The sequence below is a fragment of the Mus caroli genome, chromosome 10, assembly GCF_900094665.2.
Source record: "Mus caroli chromosome 10, CAROLI_EIJ_v1.1, whole genome shotgun sequence".
Taxonomy (NCBI): domain Eukaryota; kingdom Metazoa; phylum Chordata; class Mammalia; order Rodentia; family Muridae; genus Mus; species Mus caroli.
In genome coordinates this window covers 79240968-79266954 of record NC_034579.1, presented here as the reverse complement: position 1 = coordinate 79266954, position 25987 = coordinate 79240968, and the positions used below count along the sequence as shown (strand labels likewise).

The window sequence follows — 25987 nt, the reverse complement described above, 5'->3', positions numbered from 1 at the left end:
ACATGCAAATACACACACACAACACATGCAAATACACACACACAACACATGCAAATACACACACACAACACATGCAAATACACACACACAACACACACATGCACACACACACACACACATCACCACCACCACCACTAACTAGGTCAGCATGTAACAGAGCATGAGAAAACATCATTTTTGCATTACACAAATGATCCCAAAAGTCTGTGGTATGTTAATTACCCAAAGAAGCTGCCGTAGGTGACAAAACAACCCCCACTCTTCACACAGCACGCGGTTTAGTTTATAACCTTCCTTCAGCTTTGGCCCACTTCCTCTCTCGGAAGTATACTCTTTCATAATAAACTGTCTGCTTTTGCCACAGAAAAGTAAGAAAAGGAAAAGAAAAAGCCATCTCTTAGCATGTAGCTCCACGTGAAATAACACCCCATATGGACACATTAGTCTGCAGGTCTCCATCATAGAATATAAGGTCCATGAACAGGTTTCTCTGGTGGCCTTTCTTCCTTAAAATATTGTCTGGTAGGCACGTGGCATTCAGGATATATTAACTGGAAGGCTAGAGAGTTCTAAAAATACTAATAAAATGTATATACAATATAGTTGGTTATGGATGTATACATATCTATGGGTTTGCATATATTTTGTGTACATATGTTAATATATACACCCAGGCATATACACTGAATATGCATATGTAAAACATAAACCCAATTACAATTAAGTATAAGCAATGAAGCATAGAGGAAGGTTTTCTGTATAAAACTCTCATGAGAATACAGCCCCACCCCACACCCACACCTTCCTCTACCACCACACCACATATGCTGTTTACCCATACTCTGGAATGTACAAGCTATTCACTTTTCAATAGTCAGGCCCGTTGCCTTTCTTCTAGAATCTTCTGTGTCCCTGTCCCCACCTAACTCAGGAGTCTGTTGGTTGGTCCCTGGTGCTCTCAATGTTATGGTCAATACTCTGCCTTATGACTAAATTGTAACTGGTGTGTGTGTGTGTGTGTGTGTGTGTGTGTGTGTGTGTATGTACATGTGTGTATGGATGCCAAAGGTGTCTTTCCAGGATCCATCTATCTTGTCTTTTGCAGCTGAGTCTTATGAACCTGAGACCTGACCTTTCAGCAGCTGGGCTGTCTGACCGTGAGGCATTGGGCTTCAGCTGCCTCCATCTCCTCATTGCTGGAGTTACAAGTCCATACCACCACACACCGAATTCTTACATGAGTTCTGAGGACTGAACTCAGATCCTCAAACATGGCAAGCACTTTACAAACAGAATCATCTCCCAGCCTCTGAACAGTACATTCTGATGTCTTAGGTGGCCAACCATTTTCCAAAGAGGCAAAGTCTCTTGTGCACACACATTCTGTCCAAATGACTTTGTCGTTGCCTTTTCTTCTGGCCAAAGATGAAAGTGACATCACACTACTTTTGGACACGGCTTTTAACCAATCCTGGCTCTTCGAAGCCAGCGTCATGGAAGGGGAACTACTGCCCCAAGGGAAGCCTGCAGTGAGACGCCCAAGCCATGTGTAGGATGAATACTGGGAAATATGATATAACGCAGAGAAGAGTCCAGAAGCACTAAGATGCAGAATACATGAGCGCTGAGCCATCACGAAAACACATTTGTCTGCCCCAGCCAGCAACTTGGCCCTACCATACCCGAGATGAACTGCCCACCCTGCAGAGCCCTTTCCTCGATCCTGACACAGAAACAAAGTAAAATAGTTTGCTACTATGTTTTGATGTATGTGTGTGTACACATATGTGAGTTAACCTTGGGCATCATTCCTCACAAACTATCTACCATGTTTCTTTGAGACAGACTCCCTCATTGGCCTGGAGTTGACCACGTAGCCTAGACTGCCCAGCAAGCCTTGGGAATCCCATCTCTGCCTCCACAGTGCTGGGATTCGGAGTGTCTATAACCATGCCGATCATTTTTATGTGGGTTCTTGGGGTAGAGCTCAGATCTTTATGCTTAGTTGCCACACAAACAAGTACTGTAGGAGCTAAGCTATAGCCCCAGGCCTCTTGGGGTTGTTTAGTGTGCAATTTTAATTGAAATCTCTTCAAAGATAAAGAGTCCAACTTATTTAATACTGTACCTCCTTAGTCTAAAACAGGGCAAAGGGTCATATATGACTCCATAAATTTTAGCCAAGCAGACCTAGCTTGCACTAAATTAACTAAATTAATACTCTCCAAGGCATGCAGACTGCTTCAGTAAGTAAAGCCCCAACACCCAACTCCCTGACCCCGGTGGAGATGGAAGTGTTGGAGTTTGCTGTAGAGATTTGCAGAACGTGGCCTGCTGCTTTAAACAAGAGCATTCAAGAGGGAGTCGATGAAACCCCAATTACCCCCCAGTATGTTTTAAAGAGAACTTCTGGCTATTACAGTCACCGAAAAACATCACATTAAACACTCCATCTTTGTGCCTGGTATCCGATATTCCTGACAGACTTCCTCAGTCCTGTAAGGACAGAAGAGATGGGACTACTTACGGGAAGGGCTCAGTCAGCAGACAGAGCCCCAGGGGTCTGCCTCTAGTAAAAGTTGTACTGTTTATTAGTTAAAAAGAATAGCCTGACGTGAAGGACCCATTGTCTCTGACTCCTGAGACATCTGACTGCCAAATGGCTTCTCTATACTACCACAACTGTGTCCTGACCCAGGGCACCTCTCCTCATGGACCCCTGAGTTTCCTTTAGGGGGCCTCTGCCACAAAGTCCTCTTAGTTTAGCCTTTGCCCTAATCCAGAATGTCTGCCTTTCCTTAACTCTGTTGGAAAAGGAGCTCAGAAGCATCTTATTTAGTCTATAACAGAATCACCACTTGGACCTCTCCGGGGGTGTCGGTAGCTAAAAGGGAGCCAGCCCAGGCTCCATCCTCAGCAGCCCCACGCGAATTCCTGCTGCTTACAGATGCAGGGGCCTCAGACAGGGCACTTAACCCCATCAGTAAGAGGGACCGCTAACAGCTTGTACCTCATGGGGCTAGGTTACTCTGAAGATCAAATGAGCTACTGTCTTGTGACACTCCAGGTACAGAGTCAGTCTGGAATGATCAGAACCCCTGCTGGAGGGGGCTACCTCCTCTCTAACTCACCCTTCATTTTTCTATTTCCTGTTCCCTCTTAGCTCATAGCTCATGTTTTGTCCCTTCCTAATCCTACCCCAAGGCCCACTCCAACACCTGCTGAGGGTCAATTCAAATCTGGGGGAATACATCACGCGATGATCTCTTGTTATAATTGCTCTCATTGTAACCCTAGGTTTCTCTGCTTTCCTTTGGCGGGCTCAGTGCCTCTTCTACTCAGTGATTCTGGAACAGCTGATGCCAGTCCCAGCTGCAGGAGTGTGCCCACCTGCAACAAGAGTTTGGGAGGGGATGGATCACATTCAAAGAGTGGAATCCCCCTGCAGGCAGTGCTCCATTTACCTTCCTTATTCTTCATCTTGCATAAGATGCATATGGGATTTTTGGAGCTGAAATGGTCATCTTAGGACTATGAAGCTTCCTCGAAAATGGAAACCACGTGCTAAGGATGGCAGGAAAGAAACACAGAAGGAACCTAGAATGCCATTCAACTCCTGGACTACCTTGGATTACTGTAAGACAAAAGATCAACTCCCTACCTTGTTAAGCCACCTTGTTTAGGTTTGATGTCTAGTAAATATCACCTGGCACTAGGCAATCCAATGCATTTAAATCAAGTATCATTATTGGTCAAGTGTGACACATTCACCTCTGGAGAGTGCTTTAATTGAGAACGAGTCTGTGCTCTAAGTGGCAGAATATTGATCGGGAGGCACCCTCTGTGAACGGAGAGCAGGAAAGACACAGAGTAAACTATAAAATCCAAACCCGGCTTTTGAAGGCCCTGTGGCTTTAGGAAAAGTCAGACATAGCCACAAACATCAAAGAGCTTCCAAAAGTGAAAGGTATGGGTGATGCACTCCCAAAGTGCCTTGCAGACAACAAGCAAGAGCTGTGGAAGCTCAGAGAAGGGAAAGTGCTGCAGGCTTGGGTTGGAGATTAAAGCTAAGAGGGCAGGAATGGAGTCAGTCCTGGTAGGCACCTTGAGCAGAAGCTAATGGGGGGGGGGAGGGAATCTGTTCTTGAGGAGTATCTCTAAAGGGCTGGAGAGATGGCTCAGGGGTGAAGAGCACTGGCTGCTCCTTCAGAGGTCCTGAGTTCAATTCCCAGGAACCACATGGTGGCTCACAACCATCTGTAATGGGAACTGATGACCTCTTCTGGTGTGTCTGAGGACAGCTACAGTGTACTCATAAAATAAATAAATAAATAAATAAATACATAAATAAATACATAAATAAATGCATAAATACATAAATAAATACATACATAAATAAATTTTAAAAAGAAAAAGGAAAAAAGAAAAGAGAAGTTCCTCTAAGTCAAAATCAGGGGATTTAAATGCATCGGATGAAGGGTTTTCGCTTGGCCCTGCAGTCCTTAGCCATGATCCAGGATGTCAGTCATGACTGACTGAGATTAGGAGAGGGGAGAAGCTTCCTGTGGTCCAGAGGTTCTTGGTGTTCTGGGTAGGGGTAGTGAACAGGGCTCAGTGGCTCTCAGACATCGTGGCAGATGGAATAAGTCTGGCAGCAGAACTATGTGGTCCTTCCAGCTGAAAGTCTTTCTGGAGGGACCGGGCAAGTCCACAACATGTCATCGCTTCTTTCCTTCTGTTCTCCTCGTTCATGTGAGCTCCTTGGATGCCTCATCTTCAGAACTGCCCAGGCACCCACTATGCCATGTCCTATCCACCCATGTCCTTGGACACTCAGCTTGGCTGGAGGCTCAGCACATTCTTGCTACTTCTCTTTCGCAGATTCTTTAGTTTCACCAACACTGGACAGTTCTGCAAACACACGTGGGGAGCTCAATAGGAAGAGATTCATTCTCGTTTGTTTTTCTGTTTGTTGTGATAAAACACCGATCACAAGTAAGTTGTTTTGTTCTAGCAGACAAGCTTTAGTCCATCACTGAGGGAAGCCAGGGAAGGAACTTAAACCAGGAGCCTGGAAGCAAGAATTGAAGCCGAGACCATGGAAGAGTGATGCTTACTGGTTTGTTTCTCTTCTCGCCTGACTACCGTCCTTATTCAACTCACCTGCCATCGGATGGTACCGCCCACGGTGGGCTGGCCCCTCCCACATCCATTAGTGATGGAGAAAACACCCCCACAGACACGGCCAAAGGCCAACATGATGGGAGCAACTCTTCAGTTGAGGTTTCCTCTTGCCAGATGTGTCAAGGAAATAAAAGAAGCTAACCATGGCAGGACTCAATCCTAGAAGTTCTCTGGTGAACCCTCCAGAAGGGTTTTAGCAGGAGGGTGGGGCGTTGGAAAGGAGATCCTGCTAGATACTTGTCTTTCTTGCTCACTACAATGGGAAGTTGGTCTGACCATGTGACTCTGACAGCTATGCCAGGGCTCTAGTAAATTATGAAAACAAGAAGCCACATCACGGTGCCCCTCCACCCTCCCAAGCATCTGAGCCCAGACATCTTCCAGTTCAGATTGACAGACTTCACTGTATCATCACAGGAAGGGAGGAGCTTCTGGTTCAGTTTGGTCCCAGTTTTGCAGTAGATCCTATTGGCAGCCACAGAACACAGTGTGTGAATGTATAAGCATTGTGAGAATGTTGGCAATGCCTCAGTTGCAGAAGAAAATTCTTACAGAATCCTGTTTCAGGCCAGCCTCCACTAGGCTCCTTGACATTGAAGCAAAGAACCATTTTGTTTCACATAGAAACTTGGTTCTTGGGTCCAAGAAAAGAGTCAACAACTTCAATGATCATCTTTGAACATTGTGAACTGCAAAGCCAGAATCAATAACTTCAGGTGAAGCGGCCAAACCCTTAGTGTAAAATCAACAGATATCTATAGCCACTCAATTACGTTCAGAAAAAAAAAAAAAAAAAGACTGCTTACATTTTACACATTTTGAATGAATTCTGAGGACTCATGACCATGCCAGGAAAATCAGTCTCTCCCTAATCCAGCAAGAATATGATCATGCAGTAATTAATGCACAAAGCAGAACATGGCACATTTTTTTCCGTCCTCACAGTGAATGCAATGAGGTCTGTTTGTTGGAGGTGAGGGTTCATGAAGACCTCAATGTCTCCTCCACAGTTGTATACAAATGTTAGCCAACGAAACTCAACCTGAACTCAAAAATCTACAATGTATTAGTCAAGGTTCTCTAGAGGAACAGAACTGATAGAATAAATCTATACATAGAGACAAGGGGTATTTATTAGAGTGGTATTTATTGTAGTGAGTAAAATTTTACTGGATTACAGACTGTGATCCAGCTAGTCCAACAATGGGTACCTACTAGTGGAAAGTCCAATAATCCAGTAGTTGTTCAGCCCACAGCTGAATGTCTCATCTGGTGTTCAGTATATGGTGTTCACTGGCTCTATTGCCAGTGAAGGATGGGACCTACCTCGGGAGCTTACTTCCTGCATGTCCTTTCTATAGGCTTTCATTAGATGATATGGCACAGATTAAAGATCTTCCTACCTCAAGAGATGTAGTTTAAAAGTAGGCCTTTCCACTTCAAATGATTTAATTAAGAAAAACATTCCTCACAGAAGTAGTCAAGTTGACACCAAGAATATCGATCAGCAAGTCAGACCTCGGAAACTTCTGTTCAACTGATACAGGCACTTGTGCATACTTGCTTGCACACTCATGTGTAAGTGGAAGCACAGTACACTCACTCACAGAGATGTGCACACAGATATGCAAATCATGTACACACACATACATATAGCAAATGCCCACACATCCATAAGCATGGATACTTTCACACACAGGAACATAGCACATGTATGCATGCACAGAGGTACATTGCACACACACAGAGGCACAATGCATGTGCACATGATTACATACAGTGTATACACACATTCATAATCACATACTCATTTGCACATGCAAAAACACATGTGTGAAAATACATGCATTCACAAAGCATGTGCACACACACACACACACACACACAGAAAACACGCATGCACATCCATGAGTACACATGCAGGCTGAGTACTTTTTCTATCCCTGCAGTACTAGTACTTCCTGTTGTTTCTTTCAAATAGAAACACACAGCTGTTCTTGATGGCTCCCTGTATGGATGTACAGTCGGTCATCTACCTCCCCTGCCACAGCAAACCCCTTTTACCTTAAGGAAAACCCCGTGCATGACTGGGAACCACAGCAGAGACTCCATGAAGAGGATGCATAAGAATCCTGGCCTGTGACAGTCTCTTTAATTCACATTTACAAAGTGAAAACAGAGCTAGATGACTCTTGCTGAGCCAGCTCCATTTTTCAGTCCCTAATGCAGCATGATGACAGAGAATGGATTGCCCACTAGACCCATGAGCCTCTGATCATGTGTGTTCCTTCAGGACAAGTCTGATTAGAATGAGTCCTGGTTCCTTGGGACAGGCTGGCAATGGGGAAGGCTCAGGGAGCTTGAGGTGGTGACACATTCCTTCTGAGCCAACAGAAAGGCACCTAGCTCAGAGGTCCTTTGTAGGGCCCCACAGATGATCATCACCCAGTGATGACCTTGAGGTTGCCTCTATCCAGTCCCTCTCTTCTTTCAGAGAGCATGTTTCAAGCAAGGGCTTCCTGACCATCAAGAAGTTGCTCTAAGGCTCAAAGTCTGCTGCCTTCAGGGTTCCTAGGGAATGCTTCTGCCTCCCACAGCCCAAGAAGGAAGAGTGAGGCTAGCTACGGCAGACTCCATTGGGGCTACAGAGCTGACAGTGCAGGGTAGGGGACTGAATACCTCCACCATCTGAGATACCCAAAAGTCAGAGCCAACTCGTGTCCTGAGCAGCCTTAAGATGAGGCTCTCTCCACCATAGGATGCTCCATCTGGGTTCTCAAACATCTGAGCTCCAGAAATGTGCAAAGGTGCTAGCAGGAAGCCCAGGAAGGAGATGAGGAGCCCAAATGACACCTAGGCTTCTGGTCATTGGCAACCCTGAGAGAGACACTTGGCCCCTCTCACTCTGCTTCCTCTTGAGCACATTAGGGTCTGAGCATCTACACCAGGTGGTTGCTGTGAATACAAACAGAGGTGAGTGACAGGGCTTTGCAAGCCGTGCACATGTAGAGAATTAGGAAACATAAGATAAATAAGGGTCCAAAATTACAGTCTGAGTATGTTGATGGATACTGGGCATGCCCTCCAGTCTTCCAGGGGACCCTCATCTCAGTTCCAGCCTGGAAGGCATGTTCACCCCCCCCCCACACACACACACCCAGGGTGGGAGGGAAAAAAAGACCTCACTGAATCCACAGAAACTCTAGGTTAAAGCCGTTCAGATAAATTATTAGAATCAATAAATGTCACAGTGCTCTGAGGGCAGAACAGCTATAGTCCTTTGAATCATAAAGCCAGCCATGACCGAGCAGTAGTGTCTGCTTGGCTAGTGCTTAGTAGCCACTGAACCATTTCCCAGAAGAAATATTAGAACCGTGGTTCTCAACACGTGGGTGGAGACCCCTCCAGGGGTCAAACAACCCTTGCACAGGGGTCGCCTATCAGATGTTTACATTACGGCACATAGCAGAAGCAAAATTACAGTCATGGAGGAGCAAAGAAGTAATGCTGTGGCGGAGGTCGCCACGACATGAGGAACTGTATTAAAGAACCACGGCATTAGGAAGGTTGAGAACCACTGTATTAGAAGGAACATCAGAGAGAACAAGACCACAAACGAGGAGCTCTAAAGAAAAGGACTCGATAAGCGGCTGCTTTCTTTATAATTCTACACCTCCATTCTGATGGAGTTAACAGTTTGCCTAATGGTTGCCTCCTGTCTCATAGCATCAGAGCATTTAAAGGTGTTGACTCTAAGCCAGGTGTGGTGGTGCGTGCAGGTGGATCTTCCTGAGTTCAAGGCCACCCTAGTCTACATAGCAAGTTCCAGGCTAGCTAGAGCTATACAGTGAGACAGTGTCTCAATGCCCTTCTCCCCACAAAGAATATTGACTCTGTTGCAATAAACCCTTGTAATAAGCTGCCAACATGGTTCACAGCAGGGTTTAGGGATGGCAAGCTGGGTGGCCAGGGTTGCGCCCAGTTCCAGCGTTCTCACAGTCTAGCTTTGAGCCCAAGGCAGGAGCTGGTCTGAGTTTTCCAGTCTGTGAAGTGAAGCAATAACACTGCCCTCCTTGGTGATGCAGGAGGGATTAAATGAGATGAGGGTGGGACAGTGCTCAGCAGAGGCTGGCACATGGTGACCCACTGGACAAGATCACAGGTAAAGACAGAGAATAATACCATGTTGCTTTTTGCCTCCCTCCCCCAGGCAAATGAATCATAGAGACACCAACCTGGGGGATTTAGAGGGTTGAGCTCCACACTTGGCTGGGCTGTAAGGACTTTCAGTCTCTCAAGTTCAGCATCTTCCTTTACCTACCCCACTCATGTGCTACTAGCTCTGACCCCAGGTTGGTCTATAAATTCCCCCAGTTCCCAAGTGTCTAGTTTAGAAACACCAGCTGCTGTCCAGACTGCATGAAGGCATCGGCTGCACAGAGCTTCTCTCAGCTCAAAGATCCAAGCTACCGTACTGACATGGTAGCTGATTCTGAATTACGGTACGGTGTTATCTCTCACTCAGAGAGTAGGTACAAAGAAATAATTCCTGCTCTTCTTTTCCTGTTCCTCAAAGAGAAGCAAGCTCTGAAATACAGCATTTTTCAGGGTTGAGAATTCAGAAACACAGAGGCAGAACCCAGCCAGTCAATTAGGCCATGGCGAGCAAAAGGTTCTTGGTTTTGCTGCTAACGAGGCCCTAAAGACTAAATTGGTACTCCTGTAAGTGTTGGAGAGACCACGGTGTGTTAAACATATCCCTATTTCATTGAGTGTGCATGCTATAGCCGCATTCACTCACTAAAACAATAATAAAGTGCCTACTGTGTGCCACCTGCTGTAGTAGTGAAAGGAAGTTTGCCAGTAGATATTAATTACTAGTTTAAAGTGGTAAGTGCTGTGATACTCCTGGGCATATACTAAGCACTCAAGGATGCTTACTAAGTGTTTATAAACAAATGAGGGGGCTGCACTGCCAAGCAAAGAAACTATATCTTTAAGAAAACCTTCCCAACTGGCAAAGGACAGGGTCCAGACTATCTGACCAGACTGACGGTGGTAAAAACCAACCAGATCAGATAGGTTTTCAAATAAATAACTTATTTGCCCATGAGTCTCGGTGGCCTCGAGTCCCTGTGTGCTTACATCAGGGTCTGGGAATCAGGACTGATCCTGTCTGTTCAGCCACAAAACTTCTTTGGATGAAAAGCAGACCTCTCCGAGTTCCAGAGGCAAGCCAGTTTTTAAAGACAGCCTTCTCAGAAGCACAGATGCTGCTGCCGGCCCTGACAAATGACAGCGTGCACGTTGACGTGCGAGGTTGAGAAGCGTCTGGCTGGACAGGGCTATTTTTGGCTCAGAGATGACTTTGATGAGCTCTGCCTCTGCTCCCTGGAATCAGAAGTGCCACCTGGGGCATAAGGATGTGGCCCAGGAGGGGGCACATTCCTTCTCTGCATCCATGAAAAGCAGAATCCCTAAGGACCAGAGAGCACCCCCTTCTTTGAAGCATCTAGCTATTTGAAGCTACCAGCGCAGTTTAGCTCCAATAATGGGTCTCTTCCATTTCTTTATTTTTTATTTTTTCGAATTTGGAGCTCCGTCAAAGGGTTCCAAGCTCAGAATCGACCTCTCCCTTGCCCCCAAACCTTCTGGCCCAGTTGCTTCTGGGAGCCTCATGCTCTGGGGTTCCCAGCTTAGGTCTCCAAAGCCTCTGGGATTAGAGGCCAATGCTTTCAAACTGAGCATCTGCAACTATAAAATATATGAGAGAGGAGTCAGCCTGCTCAGGCAGTGTGCAGGGTATGGGGTGGGAGCTTCTTTACTCCTCCCAACCTTGGAGTCTATAAGATCCTTTCAAGAGCTTGGGAGTGATTATGCCCGTAAAGCAAGCCTCACAGGTGACCTACAGAGGGCACATTCCCTCCATCCTCTAGGGAAGAATGGAGAGCATCTTTTGGTTCATGACAGATGATGTGGGTCTGATGGGCACACAGCTTCTGTTTCTTCCTCAGGTCTGAAGGAGCCTGTAACCACCAAGGCAGAAACTCTCCCAGACTGTAGAATTGATACCTCAATGTCACCTACCACTATCTGCCCTCTTTTCTCCGAACTTTCTGTTGACCTACGGACCACTCAGGCTTCTCATGAGGTGTTCTTGCTGCCTTCCCTCATTGGTTCGCTTCTTTCTCACTCTAGGAAGAGCTTGGTTCCTGGTCTCTTTCTTCTACATTCTCTTTCGCGATGTCCTTGCCTCACTTCCTGATTTTAAGAGACTTCTGTGCTTGGGATTTCCATTTGAATGTCCCAGGTATCCTATTCTCTCCTGAACACCATCCATTTCTGTCAATGAGAGCATCTCACTCTGATGTTTGAATGTCTGAATGTCTGAAAAGTAGCCCATATTGAGCCCCAAAATGGGGTCTGTGGAAGACTGAAGCAGGGGCAGAGCAAGACAGGAAGGGACTAGAAGAAGAGCTGCTGAGGGGCAGAAACTCCTGGCTCTCCTCATGTTGTTGCTCTTTGGACACAGGCATCAGTATCTTATGAAGTCACATCTTTGCCACACCCTCGCTGCCAGGCTTCCTGGGGCCTTTGTCACCACAATGACCCAGGGAGGAAGCTGACAAGGAATAGGCCTTGAAAGTCCCATGCAGTGGCCACCATCACCCCTGCCACTGCTCTCTTCCCAGGCTCTGCCCTGGCCTTACTTCCTAATCCAAATGGTTTTATTCACATCAAACTCACGTGGCTCTGAGGATCTCACCTCAGTAGCCATTGCCACCACGTGCAGAATTAACTAAACCCATCCTGACTTGTAAAAGGCAAGTCTGTCTTGGTTGAGGTCAGGACCCCTCAGAGTTGACAAACCAAACACCTAGAGGGTAAGGGCTGAAGGTTGAAAGAAAGAATGGCTGGCTCTGCCTGCCTGACTCTGCCTACCTGGCTCTCAGCTGTTGAACTTCCTAGAGACATCAAGGAAAAGAGAAGTTGTGAGTCATGCTTTGGTGCCCTAGGTTCACCCCAGCTACCTGGGTGGTCCCATCTGCTGGATCAGGGAGAAATAGTAAGACAAGCCACACAAAGAAAAGCAGTTAATCCGCACAACCTTTGCCTCTGAGGTAGTCACAGCTCTTGAAGGATTTCAGTCCCTTTCCTTGGCAGCCACCCTGACGAGCTCTCAGATATAAATGTGCTGAGAGAGATTCATTCCACTCTGCATCCGGCGCACCAGATCTTCATGGTGATTGCTCCAGTTGGCTCAGCAGACTTCTACCAGGACCTCTGCAGACTCCTGTGTTCACACCCATTGTGGGATGGAAAGCAAAATGGAAGATACCAGTGGGAATGGAAATTCATTCGTGCCCCCCGCCCACACACACACCCAGATTACATTTCATTTGTCTCATAAGCTCAGCTCTCTGGAAGTGATCAGGAGGAAATAGATGGTGGTCACCTTCCCAGGAGACAATGGATGAGAAGTGAACGAAGAATCAGGGTACATGGATTTCTGGCTCCATCTCTGCCTAGTGACCTTGGCCAAGCCAATTCACACCCTGGGTGTCAGTTTCTCCATTAACACTTGAACCATAAACTTCCTTGGGATGAGGAGAGCAGAAGGCAGTCTGAGGTTCTTCGGATTGCTTGTCTTACCAACTCAGGGGAAGTGCCTAAAGGCCTTGCCTCCTCAGATTCTTCTCATATCAGATAGGAGGATGACGGTACCTAACTAGCCTTCCAGGGTTCAGCCTTTTGTTCCAGCACATTCTCTGCACTGGGAGCTTCTTACGACACAGATTTAATCACGGATTCCCTCTCCTAACGAGCTTTCCAAGGGTGAAGTCGTTGCTACACAAGCATCAGACTTGAATTCAGATCCCCAGAACCCACATATAAAAGCCAGGTACGGTGCCGTTCATAATATTAGCACTGGAGGCACTGAAGCAGGCTCAGACACGGGGTTCGCTAGAGCCAGCCTTGCTAGATCAGTGAACTCCAGGTTCAATGAGAGGCCCTGCCTCAAAAACTAAGTCGGAGAATAATGAAGGAAGACACCCAGACATCAACCTCTGGCTGGACTCCATAGCAGAAGATTGTCATGACTTACCCTATACCCTGCGGTCAGTCTGTGCTTGAATCCTAGACGTCGGATTACTTTCACATTATTTAAAATCTCTCACCCAGAGAGGTGGGGTTCTGAGAGCAGCTCTTCAGAGGAAAGAGTTGGGAGTCAGGAGAATACAACCACATAACCATTTAAACATAATAACCACTACACTGAGTATTTATCATGGCGCCCAACACTATTTTAGTTACCCATTAAGTAGCCTTCTCAATCCTTCCAACAACCTGTGATAGAGGACTACCACTCTTCTCATTAAATAGGGTGGGAATTAAGGCTATAAAAGATTGACTGAATTAACTGGCGTCACCAGGCCTGTAGGGAGTAAAGACAGATCTTATACCTTAGTTTCCCTAACACAGAATTCCGTGACAACCCCCCCCCCCGTCCCACCCCAAGCAACAAGTCACTAAGTACATCTTCTCCCACTGACAAGGCTGTCCATTTAGGGGTGCAGGATCCACAAGCAGGCAGGCAGGTAGGAAAGTTCAGAGAGAATGGTATGCAAAAGCAGTCTGGTCACTTGCAAGCCATGTCACCTTCGGCAAATTCTTTAATTAAGCTTCCTGTTCCTCAACTTCCCCATCTGCAAGTAGGCTTGATAATAATACTGACTTACAGGGACTGAAGTGGATAGATATCTAAAGAGCGTATGCCCCTCTGAGAGTGTAAAGCTGGGGTTAGAGTATTAGCTACCTATCAAGAAGCCATAATTCCCAATCCCTTTGCATGGAGTTAAGACCATGTGTGAGAATACTAGTCACTGGAATAGAGAAGGAATTGATATGTTCATAGCCAGAATGGACCCCTCTCATGTAACAACTCTGTTGTTTTTACTTCTGTCATTAACTAGACTGTACATGAAAAAGAAAATTTGCTGTTGGTTTTTGCAGTGCTACAGGTCAAAGGTATTGCGTGTGCTAGGCAAATGTTCAACCACTGAGCTACACTCCCAGCCCAGAAAACAAGTTGATTGTGTTCCGCCACTAAGACGTTAGATTCACCCGATACAGCAGTTGGTCTTGCTCTAACCAACACAGACATTGTTACCAGAAGTGAGGTGCTTAGTGTACGTGACATGATTAGAAGGCAGAACACTGAAACCCCATGTTATACGGAGGCACAACTGTCGTATGTAGTAATTTAGACATCAGGACTAATGCCCAATGAGCTGTGGCTCTGTAGAAAGAGGTCAGGGGAGATGATGGTAATAGAACATGATGATTAGCCCTAACCGGGTTTAGCGATTATTAGGGGAGGCACAAATAAGCCAGTTTGCAAGTCAAATGAGAACAGAATAGTGGAGAGGTGAAAAGACAACAATTCCTAGAGCCTCAAAAAATAAGAGAAAAGATGAAGAGTTGTAAGGGAAGTAAATACAAGGTTAGAGTTGCAAACCTCCATCTAAGCTAATAGCTTCAACATGTTTGCCATGAACTTAAGAAAGAGAGAGGTAGGAAGGTAAAGAAGCAATGCCTAAGCCAGGCTATAAAATCTGGTTCAGAAAATAACTCTGAGTGTGACTGCTAACACTCAGGATGTCTGCTGGACATGGTTTGAGCATCCACCAAGGGTTCATTTCAATTAAAATCTTGATTCCCAAGATGGTACTTCTGAGAGGTGGGGCATAGTTGAAGGGCTTTGAGTCACTGTGGGTGTGCCTTTGGAAGGTAGCTGACTGAGTCTTTGGTAGTTCACCATAGAAGGATTTTTAAAAGCCCAAGTTTAGTTCCATCTCTCTGTCTATCCTTAGCTTCAAAGGTAACCCCACTCCAACAGGAACTTTAATTATTGACCTATGCATCTGCAATTTTCATAGAATTCTTGACACAAGAGAGGCAATACCAGTACCACGACCTTGCACGAGTTGAATAAACCTTTTTTCTTTGTAAATTTAGGTGCTTCATCTATTGCAGCATAGTGACTCAAAGCTTACTAATACAATGGCATAGATGACAATCCCACTAAATTGCTCAGGCAAAAATCGGTAAGCTTGGGTTTTAGAGATCTTATTGTTAGAGCCCTGAATTAATCCCCGATGCTTCAGTGTTCAAGCAAAGGAACTATAGTAGAAAAGACTTTGAGCCTTTAAAGACACGGCACCTTGCAAGACCCACTTCAGGTGTGGCCAGGAATAAAGGAGAAAGAAAGTCCACACACTGCATAGAGCGGGGAGCGGGAAGAACAATGGGCAGCAAGTTCCTCCCAGAGAGCAGAACACAGGCCTAATCCGAAAATGCCATCCATGGCCACGCACACAGGGCTGGGTTGGCAAGCTCTCATAACCACTAAGGACCAGTGCCTGCCACGGGTCTCTCACTAGCCCCTTTACTAAGAGGATGTTTTTTCACTGTGGTTAGTTATCCTAGTCTGTTGCAATACCGTGTGTGAATGCAGATAGGGAACTTGTAACAGGTGTCTAAGCCACACATTGTGCCATTAAATGTAGTGAATGGGGCTGAGCATCGTTCAAAGTTCCTAAAGACTAAGTCAGGAGACTTGTTCAGAGAGAAGAGACAATGACGTGAAGCCACGCATGTGGATGCTTGGTAACAAGGCAGATGTAGCTAGACATGGCTAGAGATACATGAACTGAGTGACTTGTTCTGTAAGCAGCCTTCTTAAGACCCCTCATCTGGTTGGGCTCCTCAGTCATCTGGCTGGATGAATGCAAAAGAGGTGCTTACAGGCTACACACTGAAGATACACAAAGTTGTCAGTCGAGGCTTGCCCCCTAAGTGATGCTCCTGACTCCTCCCGCCCACATCTCACCCAATCAGAGGCGAAATGAACAAGAATGACTTTCCACCGAGATTTGGAAATTATCTTTTATAACAACTGATGTGACTGTAACTATGATAATATGCAGATGTCATTAAAAACAGTGCCTGATCTGTAATGAGCACTGTGAGTGCAGCTATTTTTCCTACTTATTTTACAGATAGGAAACCTAGAGCTGCCAGGGATGTATGACCCCAGAGTCGATTGATTCAGGCACATAGTTACCTTTCAGTGAATGATAACCAGGTGATTTATAGATGGGCTTTTCATCTGGCTTGAGGACACAGGTAACAACAGAGGGAGAGTTAGGAGTTTTCTTCCACTTCAGAGGCCATCAGAACCCCACCTGTGACCTTGCGCCTCTACCTGACCCCTCACTGGCTTATTGGGTCATTATTACTATGATGATGTTTCATGAAGCACACACTTGCAAACACCCCAACAAGGAACTGACTCCTGCACAGAAAACCAAATAACCCTCTACTGACCCAAATTTCTGGTTTTAATTTACAAAGAGACAGTTAATTAAAAATGTACTCTGAGACCAAAGGCACTGCTCAGTAGGGCTCCTGAGACAGCTTTGCGGCTTCCCTGAAGACACTGAGTTCCTCCTGAGACATTTTGTCCAGCAGAGCCACAACATGGCAGAGAAAGGCACAACCAGACCCACGATGGGAAAACTGCTCAGCCAGTACAGACTCAAGAGTTCACAGGGCAACTGAAAAGCAAAGGGCCTTCAAGCCAACCAACCCTCCCCACCAGCGCTGCTGACACCAGGGCTCACGCTAATTAATGTCTATAAAATGACTGGGGAACCCCTGAAAGGAAAGATATTATGCAGAATCCCCAAAGTATTGCTATCACCAGCTGGAATGATCTGTGTGAAAAGAAAGCTGTTATTAGGACATCCCTATATGAGGCTGGCACTGTCACAGAGCAGATCTGGTCTAATCCTGTAATTGTCCTCCATGATAGGTTTGCATTTCCTTCAATTTAAAAAAAAAATGTGGGTTATTCTCTTTTATGTGCTTCTCATCATGCGGATCCCCAAACAAAATTCATCACAACAATTCACCTGCTAGAAGACAGAGGAACCAAGAGTGGAGACTCGATGTTTCTGAGCAGAAAATTCTTCCCTGCTTTGGCCAAACTATACTGCCTCTTCCAGCCTTCCCTGCACATTTTTATGCCTTGGTAACAAAGTTTTATATTAGGGTCCCTGTGGTTTTTATCATGGGCATGCCTTTTTCCCCCTGAAAGATATCCTACAATACAGAGAAATGCACAAAGCTAAATTTCATGATGGGATGCATTGGGCAAATATCAGTAGGTACTTCTATTAATATGTGGGACATTTCTATCACTCAGGAAGTTCAGTGAAGGTGTACCTTCACTAAAGACATTTATTATTATTATTATTATTATTATTATCATTATTATTACTATTACTATTTTTAAAATGAAATAAAATAATCATTCTTTTCACTTTGGCCACAACAACCTTCTGGTGACTTGGTCCATGGAGTTATACTCACTGGTCAGTTCCTGAAATAGATACATTGAACTATTTGATACACACACACACACACAGACACACACACAGACACACACACAGACACACACAACTGATGTGTTGTGCCCGGCAGGCTCCCTTCACAGAGAGCATATGGGGACATTGTTCTAGTGTGATAGAGAAGGGAGACACTACAATACCAGATTATCACCACAGCTGCCACCATCATTTTAGCCCCTACCAGGCACCAGGCTGACATCCTTAGGACAAAGAATCTCATAATTACCAACTTCATTTTACAGCTGAGCGCTGTCTCTGGAACTCCCGAGAACAAGTAACTGGCAGTCTTGGAATCCAGGAGCTGTGACTTTGTACTCTGATATCACAGCAACTGCTCTACAGAGGCTCCGTTTGACATCCTAAAGAGTGAATGATCTGACGATATTCATTTAGTTAACAAGTAGTAGAAAGTATGTACAGTGTGCCAGGCATTCAGCAGGGAAGACATGGGAGGAACAGAGGCTGAGGAGAAGTGCATCCTCTTAAGGAGGAGGACAGATCATTGGTGAAGCAGGACTTCAAGGTTGAGTGGAAAACGACTGATTCTGAGGCCATTCAAGATACAGTGACCAAGGCACGACAAAAGCCCCCGACCTCTTCTTATTTTCAGTGTTAGTGGAATGAATGAAGTCAAATGTTCACACCCCACAAAACCTCCATCAGTCCTCTGGGGTCTCTTCCATGCTGCCCAGGCTTTTAAAGCACCTAAAAATTAATACAAGAAAACCCAGGACTGAAGAGTTGTATATCACCACAAAACAAAGGCCATGCTCCAGAGCTCTGCTGAGAATAATGCTGAAACCCAAGCCCCATCCAGCTAATGCTGGGACCCAAGCCCCGCCCAGATGATGCTGGATCCAAGCCCTGACCAGCTGATGCTGAACCCAAGCCCTGACCAGATGATGCTGGACCTAATATCTGCCTGGCGGATACTAGCCCCACTGTGCTCTTTGTTTCCAGAACTCAGTCCCACTAGTTTCATGATTTCCCAGCCTTGGCAGTTTAGTATCTAAATCTAAAGGAGAGCAGCTGCAAAAGTGGCAGTATGTGTGGGGCAAAGCCAGAAAAACCTTTCAAAAGAGGATTCAAGTGCTGGCAAGATAGCTCAGGAGGTAACAACCTGAGCTTGATCCGCAGAAACTATATAGTGGGAAGAGTGACCTGACTCCCATGAGTGTTTCTGACCTCCACCATGTTAGACTGCAAATTGCTTCAGCCCCAATGCAGCCTCTACTTCCCTAGCCCAAGATGGTCCACAGAGCCTAGAGAGCAAGCAAAGGGCCTTCATTTCTCTCTTTCTATTCCCAGCCTTGGCCATCACTCCAGCTTTCTTGGGTCCTAACCAACAACGCCCCAATGTCAGCAGGAAGTAGTCACAGAGAAGATTGCATGACCCCTTACCATTTATTATCAATTGGGGGGGGTGATGTTAGGTCTCAAACCCAGGAAAATGGCCAACTGAGATGCCTATTTAACACATCAAAGTGGATCTGGCTGCCAGGTTCTCCCAGCAGCCCTCAGTCCCTACCTTTATAGGGTATGGCTGGCATACCCTGCTCCTACCCTAAACTTTAGCACTGGTTTGGGCTGCCCTTTCCCCAGGCAGCAGGCAGCAGTCTAAAGAGCATGGCACCCTTACTCCTACCTCGGCCCTTCCTACTTCTGTTACTTTTTATAATACACAAACGAGAAGGATGTGGGCACTTATCTCTTGGGTCCAGCCTGCTACACCTGTCAGGCTTCTCTTCTACTAAAGACATTATCATCTCTCTTTTCCTCTTTCGGTTTACCTTTTACTCTTTTGGTCTTCCCTTCCCCCTCTCCTTACATGGCCTGGCTCAGGGTCATGTTCATGCTAGGCTCTCCCAGATGTCTGTCTCTGATTGTGCTCTACCTCCTGTCTACAATAAACCTTCTCCTCCACCGTACCTAGGCACAGTCAGGTCCGTCCTTTTTACTTAGTTTTTCCATTCACACTGATCTCCACATGGGCACCCATGTGTGCATGCACACCTGCACACACACACACACTTTAATAATTTAAAATGAAATTCAAGAAGCTCAGAAGGCAGTTAGCTTCTTTAAGGACATCACTGAGCAGTACAGTACAACAGCTTGCTCAGTTCAACAGGCATCAAGAAAGTAATTTCTAGCTGGGTGTTAGGTACAGCCTTCAGCTTGGAGGATGATAACACGCAAAATTAGTGCTGCCGGTTTAAATCGTCAGGTATAAAAAGGTGGATAAATAGAAACAAAAAGGTACAGCAAGTTGCATGGAGTCAGTGCTCAGCTGAGTAGATAATGAAGTAGGATACCCTGAATGCAGAGCAGTGGTCGGCACCTGAAGTTACAGGCACAGTGGCTAGGAGTATGGGCACTGAAGTAGACCATCTGTGTTCAAACAAACAATATAAAAACAAACGTCTTACTTACCACCCCCACCCAAAGCTCCATTTGTGCCTCAGTTTCTTGCACTGTATAAAGGAGATGGTAGCAGTACTTTGAGTTTTGTTTGTTTTGTTTTTTGTTTGTTTGTTTGTTGAGACAAGGTCTCATGTAACCCAGACTGGCCTCAAACTTTTCTACCTAGCTAAGGATGGCCTTGAACTTCTTCTCATTTTTCTCCCTCCACTTCTGCATGCTAGTATTACATGGCTGGGTTGTTCATTCAGTGCCGGGAATTGAACCCAGCCCTTTGTGCAAACTCAGCAAGCACTCTACCACCTGAGCCACCTCCCCAGCCTGACAGTTGTGCTAGACAAAAGACACACTGGGTTTCCATGTATAAAGTGATCCTAAGAACAGGTTGGCTGTGATCAGTGTCTTCTTGGTCCCTGGCATTTAAAAACTGTTCAATAGATATTGAAGAACAGATGAATCCACAAATGAAGAAATTAATGGTGTTACTGAGTTAAAAGAGGGAAAAATCCATTATGGAAGGTGTGTGGTCCTCAGGAAGGCTTGCAGGTCAGAAAGACTGCTGTGCAAACCAGTTAAAGAAACAGGCTTGGTGTTCAGTGTATGTTTGGATGCCTGAGACATTAATCACTCATTCCTTAGCTCTTCTGTATGCATGCCCAGCCATTTTGAACAAGCCCGTAGAGTAATGAAGAGATCAGGATGAAATAACAGCATGTCTTGAACCAGAAAAAGCTGAAGGAAGAGCCCTGAGTCCCAGGAGTTAAGCTGTGTGGTGTGCGGAAGTCTGTGATGGCTTCAAGGCCCAACCACCACTCACTCACCCTGCCCAAAACCAGCCCTGTGGTTTTCTCTTCCCTTAAATTAGCCTTACTCCACAAGGGATAAACACAAATGCTGTCTTTACAAGAGGCTAAAGATCCTAAAAGCAAAATCTATTTGGAAAATGATTGGCTATTAACAGAGCTATGGGAGGAGCTGAGGGTATAGTGTGTGTTAAAACCTGCATTCTGCAGACAAGTGGACAGAAGCCCAGAAAAGTCACCCCAAATCTCTCAGTTCAAGAGAATGCAGACTAAGAGGCATCAGGATGCTGGTGTTGGCAGACTAGAGCTTCCTCGGGGTCGGGAAGGGGGGTGGGAATCCCTGTTAAAGTAAAATGAGAGAGCAAAAAAACCCCAAGAGGAAGATGAGGAGTTGTAGCGCTGAGATAACTCGGGCTAAGGGCTGACTGCAGTGGGGGGCAATGGGAGCCTACAATAGGGAGACTATTAAGCTGTCTGTGATTTTAGGTTGAGGGTGCACTCTCAAACAAAGAACAATTCAAAACTCAGGGTTTTGCAGGTAAATCCTCCATTCTGAAAAAGTACACAGGAAGCCTCATGCTCTGTCACCAGATGTTTTCAGTCTCAGTGGGATGTCCCTGTGTACTTGAGACTGTGTCTGTGCAGGTCTGTATGCCTTGGTATCCTCTGGGGAGTATGCCTTAGGGCAACAGAGGGGGTGGGGGAATGGGCTTTGGCAAAGAGATTGCAGAAGAGTCTCTGGAATCCAGGCTGATCCTAGCCCCTCCCCCAACACACACACACACACACATACACACACACACACACACACACAAGCTTTGCTCTTTTCTTCCCCTCCCCCACGATGATCATATCCAGGTGAAGAGATTCAGTCAGAAAGTCCATCAGGGTAAATTTATAAACGGTTAAAGCTGGAGCCTTATACCCCAGAAGCCTGCTGGTTTGCTCCTTCGCATATTCACAAGGCACTTGCACACACATGCGAGGGCACACCCACATGCACACTCTTGGCACCCCAGAGGCCGAGCCAGGCCAGACACATCTCTCCTTTGGCTTGGAGGAAACAGACAGGCTGTGACATGAATGAAATCTACCCAGCAAGTCTGCCTTTTCGCTCCGACCACGCAACCTCGGGCCAAACCGCTTGGAATACTTAACAAAGTTTTATTTCGCTTTTAGAGTCTCCAGTTACTCTTCTTCCATTTCCTGTGGAAAATTGAAGCTTTGAAGTGTCTAGCTCAGGCTTTTGCAGACGGGGACTGCCATTGCCACCCGGAAAACAAGCACCCCAGCACCACCCTATGGACATCCAGGACCCCAGGTTCAAACCCACTTGGCACCTTCCAGTGGGGCGCGATGAGGGGATTTTAGAACTCCAGAAAAAGGATGCCTGTAGCTGATAACCCCTACCTCCGGCCTGGGTCCCTAGTGGCTCTCCTTCAGCCAAGTGACAGATGTAAATCACCCGCCAGAGCCTGGAATACTTGGCCTTGCCCATTGCTACTCCACCCTCCACCCCACCCCCACTCCCCTATCTCCCCAGCCCTGGGTTCAAGTACTCAGAAACTGTTCAGGAAAACTTGGAGCAATGCAGTGTCGCCTCTCCACCACCACCACCACCACCACCTACATGAACACGTTTAGGCCCACCCAGCTCTATCCCCTTCCACCTTCGCTGCCCTCAGCCATGCCTTCCTAGCGCATCCACAGCGACCCCAGAGGGCCTGGGGCAAGCGAGAGAACTGCACGGCAGACAAGTGAACCTGCCTCCTCCAGATCTTAGCCCAACTCGTGGGTACTGGAATGTGGCCCCTTAAATATCACAACAGGGTTCTAGAAGCTATGCACGAGACTCAAACGTCTCAAGCCCGATCCGAGTAAAACAACATACTAAATTAAATGTAAAATAAAAAGGGTGTTGGATTTTGCTCCTGTCTTGCGGGAGGGAGGCAGTCACCTCCTGGCCCTGCACAAAGGGGGCGGAACCCTGTGTGCTCTGGGAACATTACTACCAGTGTCAACCACGCGGATCCCAAGCTCAGGAGTGAACCTACGGGTTCCTGGCTGTCTCCACTCTGGTCCCTACCTCTAAGGCCGTGGAGAGCGCGAGTGGCCAGAGACGCGGGAGGGGGACAAGAGGCAAACTTGAACCCGGAGTTGACAGAGCCACTTACCACTGGCGTTCTTCCCACAGATGAGGTGCTGGTAGGGCTGCAAGAGCCCCCAGATTTCCGAGTCGTTGTTGACCGTGTGCTCCAGGGTCTCCACGGTGAATTTGGGCGCTTCGTGAAGCGTGTGGTGGTGGTGATGATGGTTGGCGGCGGCAGCAGCGGTGGCTGTGGCTGGCGGGACTGCGGTCGCCGCCGTGGCTGGCGGGGCGCAACAACTACTGCCCCCGCTGGCGCTGCTGGCTGCGCTGCAAGGGCCACCGCTCGCCGCTCCCCCTCCCGGCGTCTCGCGCTCCTTATCCGCTGCAGGGGCTCCGGGGCCTGAGCCGGGGCCTGGGCCAGAACCGGAGCTGGAGCCAGGGCCAGGACCGCTACAGCTACGAGGTAGCCCGGAGGCCAACACCCGCGAGTAGATGTCCCGGAAGAGACTCTCCATACAAGCGGTCAGGTAGATGGCGGCATGCTCGTGGATGCGCAGCGCCACGCGGCTGTCCACCATCCAGCGGTACACGCGGCCCACGGAGAAGGTGAGGCCGCAGCGCGCCGACTTGCCACGGCCCAAGCGGTCGCCGCCAGCGCTGCTCATGTTATAGAGGGACAGCGCGGCCAGCGCGGCAGCGGTACAGTGAGCCGCCAGGCCCCAGGACAGCACGATCTCCATGGCACTCTGGATCTCGTACTTGGTGCACTTGGCGAAGCGCAGGCTCAGGCGCTGCGCCTCTTTAGCGATGCGCACTAGAGCCCGGCTTACCAGCATCGAGAGCTTGGCCAGCGCGTCCTTGGGCAGGCTGCCGGGGACCGCTGGGCCTGCCCGGGGATCCCGCGAGCGCAGCAGCAGCAACTCCAGTTCCTGGAGGGTCCAGGGGACCTCGTCGAGGTCCGGCAGCAACCGCGAGCAGTGCTGACCGGCGCAGTCCAGCCCCTCGGAGTCTTCCACCAGGGCAGTGTTGACGGTGTCAAAGCTGTTGTGCCGGCTGTGCATGGAGTCAGCTAAAGGCGGCCAGCAGCTCCCGCCATACGGGGACGCCGGGTGCGAGTCAGAACAGCACAGAGACAAGTTGGAGGAGCGCACAGAGTCCGCCGCGCCACCATAACCCGAGTCCAGCGTCAGATCTTCCAGCGTTCGCACCACCGGCTTCTTACCTCTCCTGGCCATCGCTGCGCCACTTCATGCTGCAGCCGCCGTGGAGCCGAGGGGAAGGAAAGGCAAGGATCTGTGGGCACCGGAGTCCTCGGGGACAGCGGGGCTCCACGTCGCCTAGGCTCACTTTCCCACCTGGCGTGGCCAGCAAGTGTCACTACTTTCGCCTGCCTCCCCGAGCCGTCACCACGGGAAGATACACGGCGGAACCTGAAGTCATCTTCTGGAGTCGGGGCCAGAGCTAGGGCGCACTGAGCCGCGAGCCAGGCCAGGATGGAAGCTCCCGCCAGGACCCGCGCCTTTCATCCAAAATAAAAGTGTCTGGTCCTCTCCTCCCTGGGACCAGACGGATGCAGAAGCCTCCGAGCGCCGGCCACAGTGTCGATAGGACCTAGATCGCCCCAGATACGGCCGCCGCAGTTCGGCGGGCTACGGGTTCCCCCGGCTCCGGGATCCGGGCCGCGGTTCTCTGAGCTCCCGCCCCGCACTAAAGCGCTGTAGCCAGGCGGCTGCAAAACCCTGCTGAGCCCCAGCAAACCAAGCAGTCAGAGGGCGGGCGTATGCAAAGCAGGGCCGTCGAAGAGCCAATGGAATCGGGGGATGCTAATTACTTAGGTTTTTTTTTTTTTTTAATTCCTCCCTTCCATGCGGCCCCGCCCCTCAGACACGCCCCCCCAGGCCTTGACCAGGGCTGCAGCTAGGAGGGAGCCGCGGCCTAGGTGGAAGCCTAGAGAAGAACAGCCATCCTGCAACTGTAGCTTCCCTACTTCCTGCTTTCGAACTATCGACAGAAATATCATTTATATCGTTATTTGTTCCACTCTGCGGTTCACAACGTGTTTTCCCGAGGGTTACTTTCTGCTTTGGCATGTTAGATTTCTCTTTCCCTCCCACCAGCCCATACAAGATACACGTTTCTCCTCCCTCTTCAGGCACCCTGACTAATTCAGGCGAGTGCCACTTCTCAGCCTGGGTTTGCTCCAGTGTGGAGGGAAATAAAACAGGAAAGTGGTGAGGGGGAGACTGATAATTGCCACTGGGAAGCGAATCTCTAGCCATAAACCACCTGTCACCGGGGCTTTCTAGGTTTGTTCGGCAGACAGGAATCTACACTTACCCTTAAGTTCCAGGGTTTGTGTGTTTGTGTGTGTGTGTGTGTGTGTGTGTGTCCTGGCCACTCTGTGGTTCTGGTGGACAATGCTTTAGACTGCTCAGACTTAAATTTGTGCAGAGGAGAATATTCTTTTCAGCTAAAGAAAGATACAAAATATATGTGTGAGTCTGCTGCATTTCTGTGTCTAACGGCAACATTGCTTGGCTATTTGTCTATCTCTACCTACCTTAGGAAAAACCTTATTCATTCAAAGATTCCCTACCTCCCTTACACAATCCTGTTCCTACAAGAAGCCCACCCTGATCTCCCAAAACTATCCTGGGTGTTTCCACCACCCCACCCTCTTGGATGGCTTCACATTTCTGGGCCCTTGTCACTCTGGCTTGCTACCACCTATTTATTTGTCTGGATCCCACATTGGGCTAGGGAGTTGTGGTAAATGTTATGAGTCGACAAGGGAAGGACGTACTTTGAACTGCTGGTTTGAACGTTCAACTGTGGCCAAAGGGATGTGAGAAGACACTCAACATCACTGGCCATCAGGGTAACTGCAAATCAGAACCATAAGGAGCTGCCAGCTCATGCCTGTTAGGATGGCGATTATCAGAAAGTCAAAAGATTACAAGCATCAGCAAGGGTGTGGAGGATAAAGAAGAGTGTACTCTATTGGTGAGAAGGGA

At 47.7% G+C, this 25987-nt stretch overlaps 1 protein-coding gene across 1 annotated transcript in view; it reads right to left on the bottom strand.

Annotated features, from left to right (window-relative positions):
* Positions 1–24719, bottom strand: part of Btbd11 (BTB domain containing 11) — a 273159-nt gene extending 248440 nt beyond the window's left edge. Inside the window, exon 1 of the mRNA XM_021174021.2 lies at positions 23059–24719. Coding sequence (XP_021029680.1) covers positions 23059–24208 — 1150 coding nt within the window. The 5' untranslated portion in view covers positions 24209–24719. The remainder of the gene's footprint in view (positions 1–23058) is intronic.
* Between the last annotated feature and the right edge of the window lie 1268 nt (positions 24720–25987).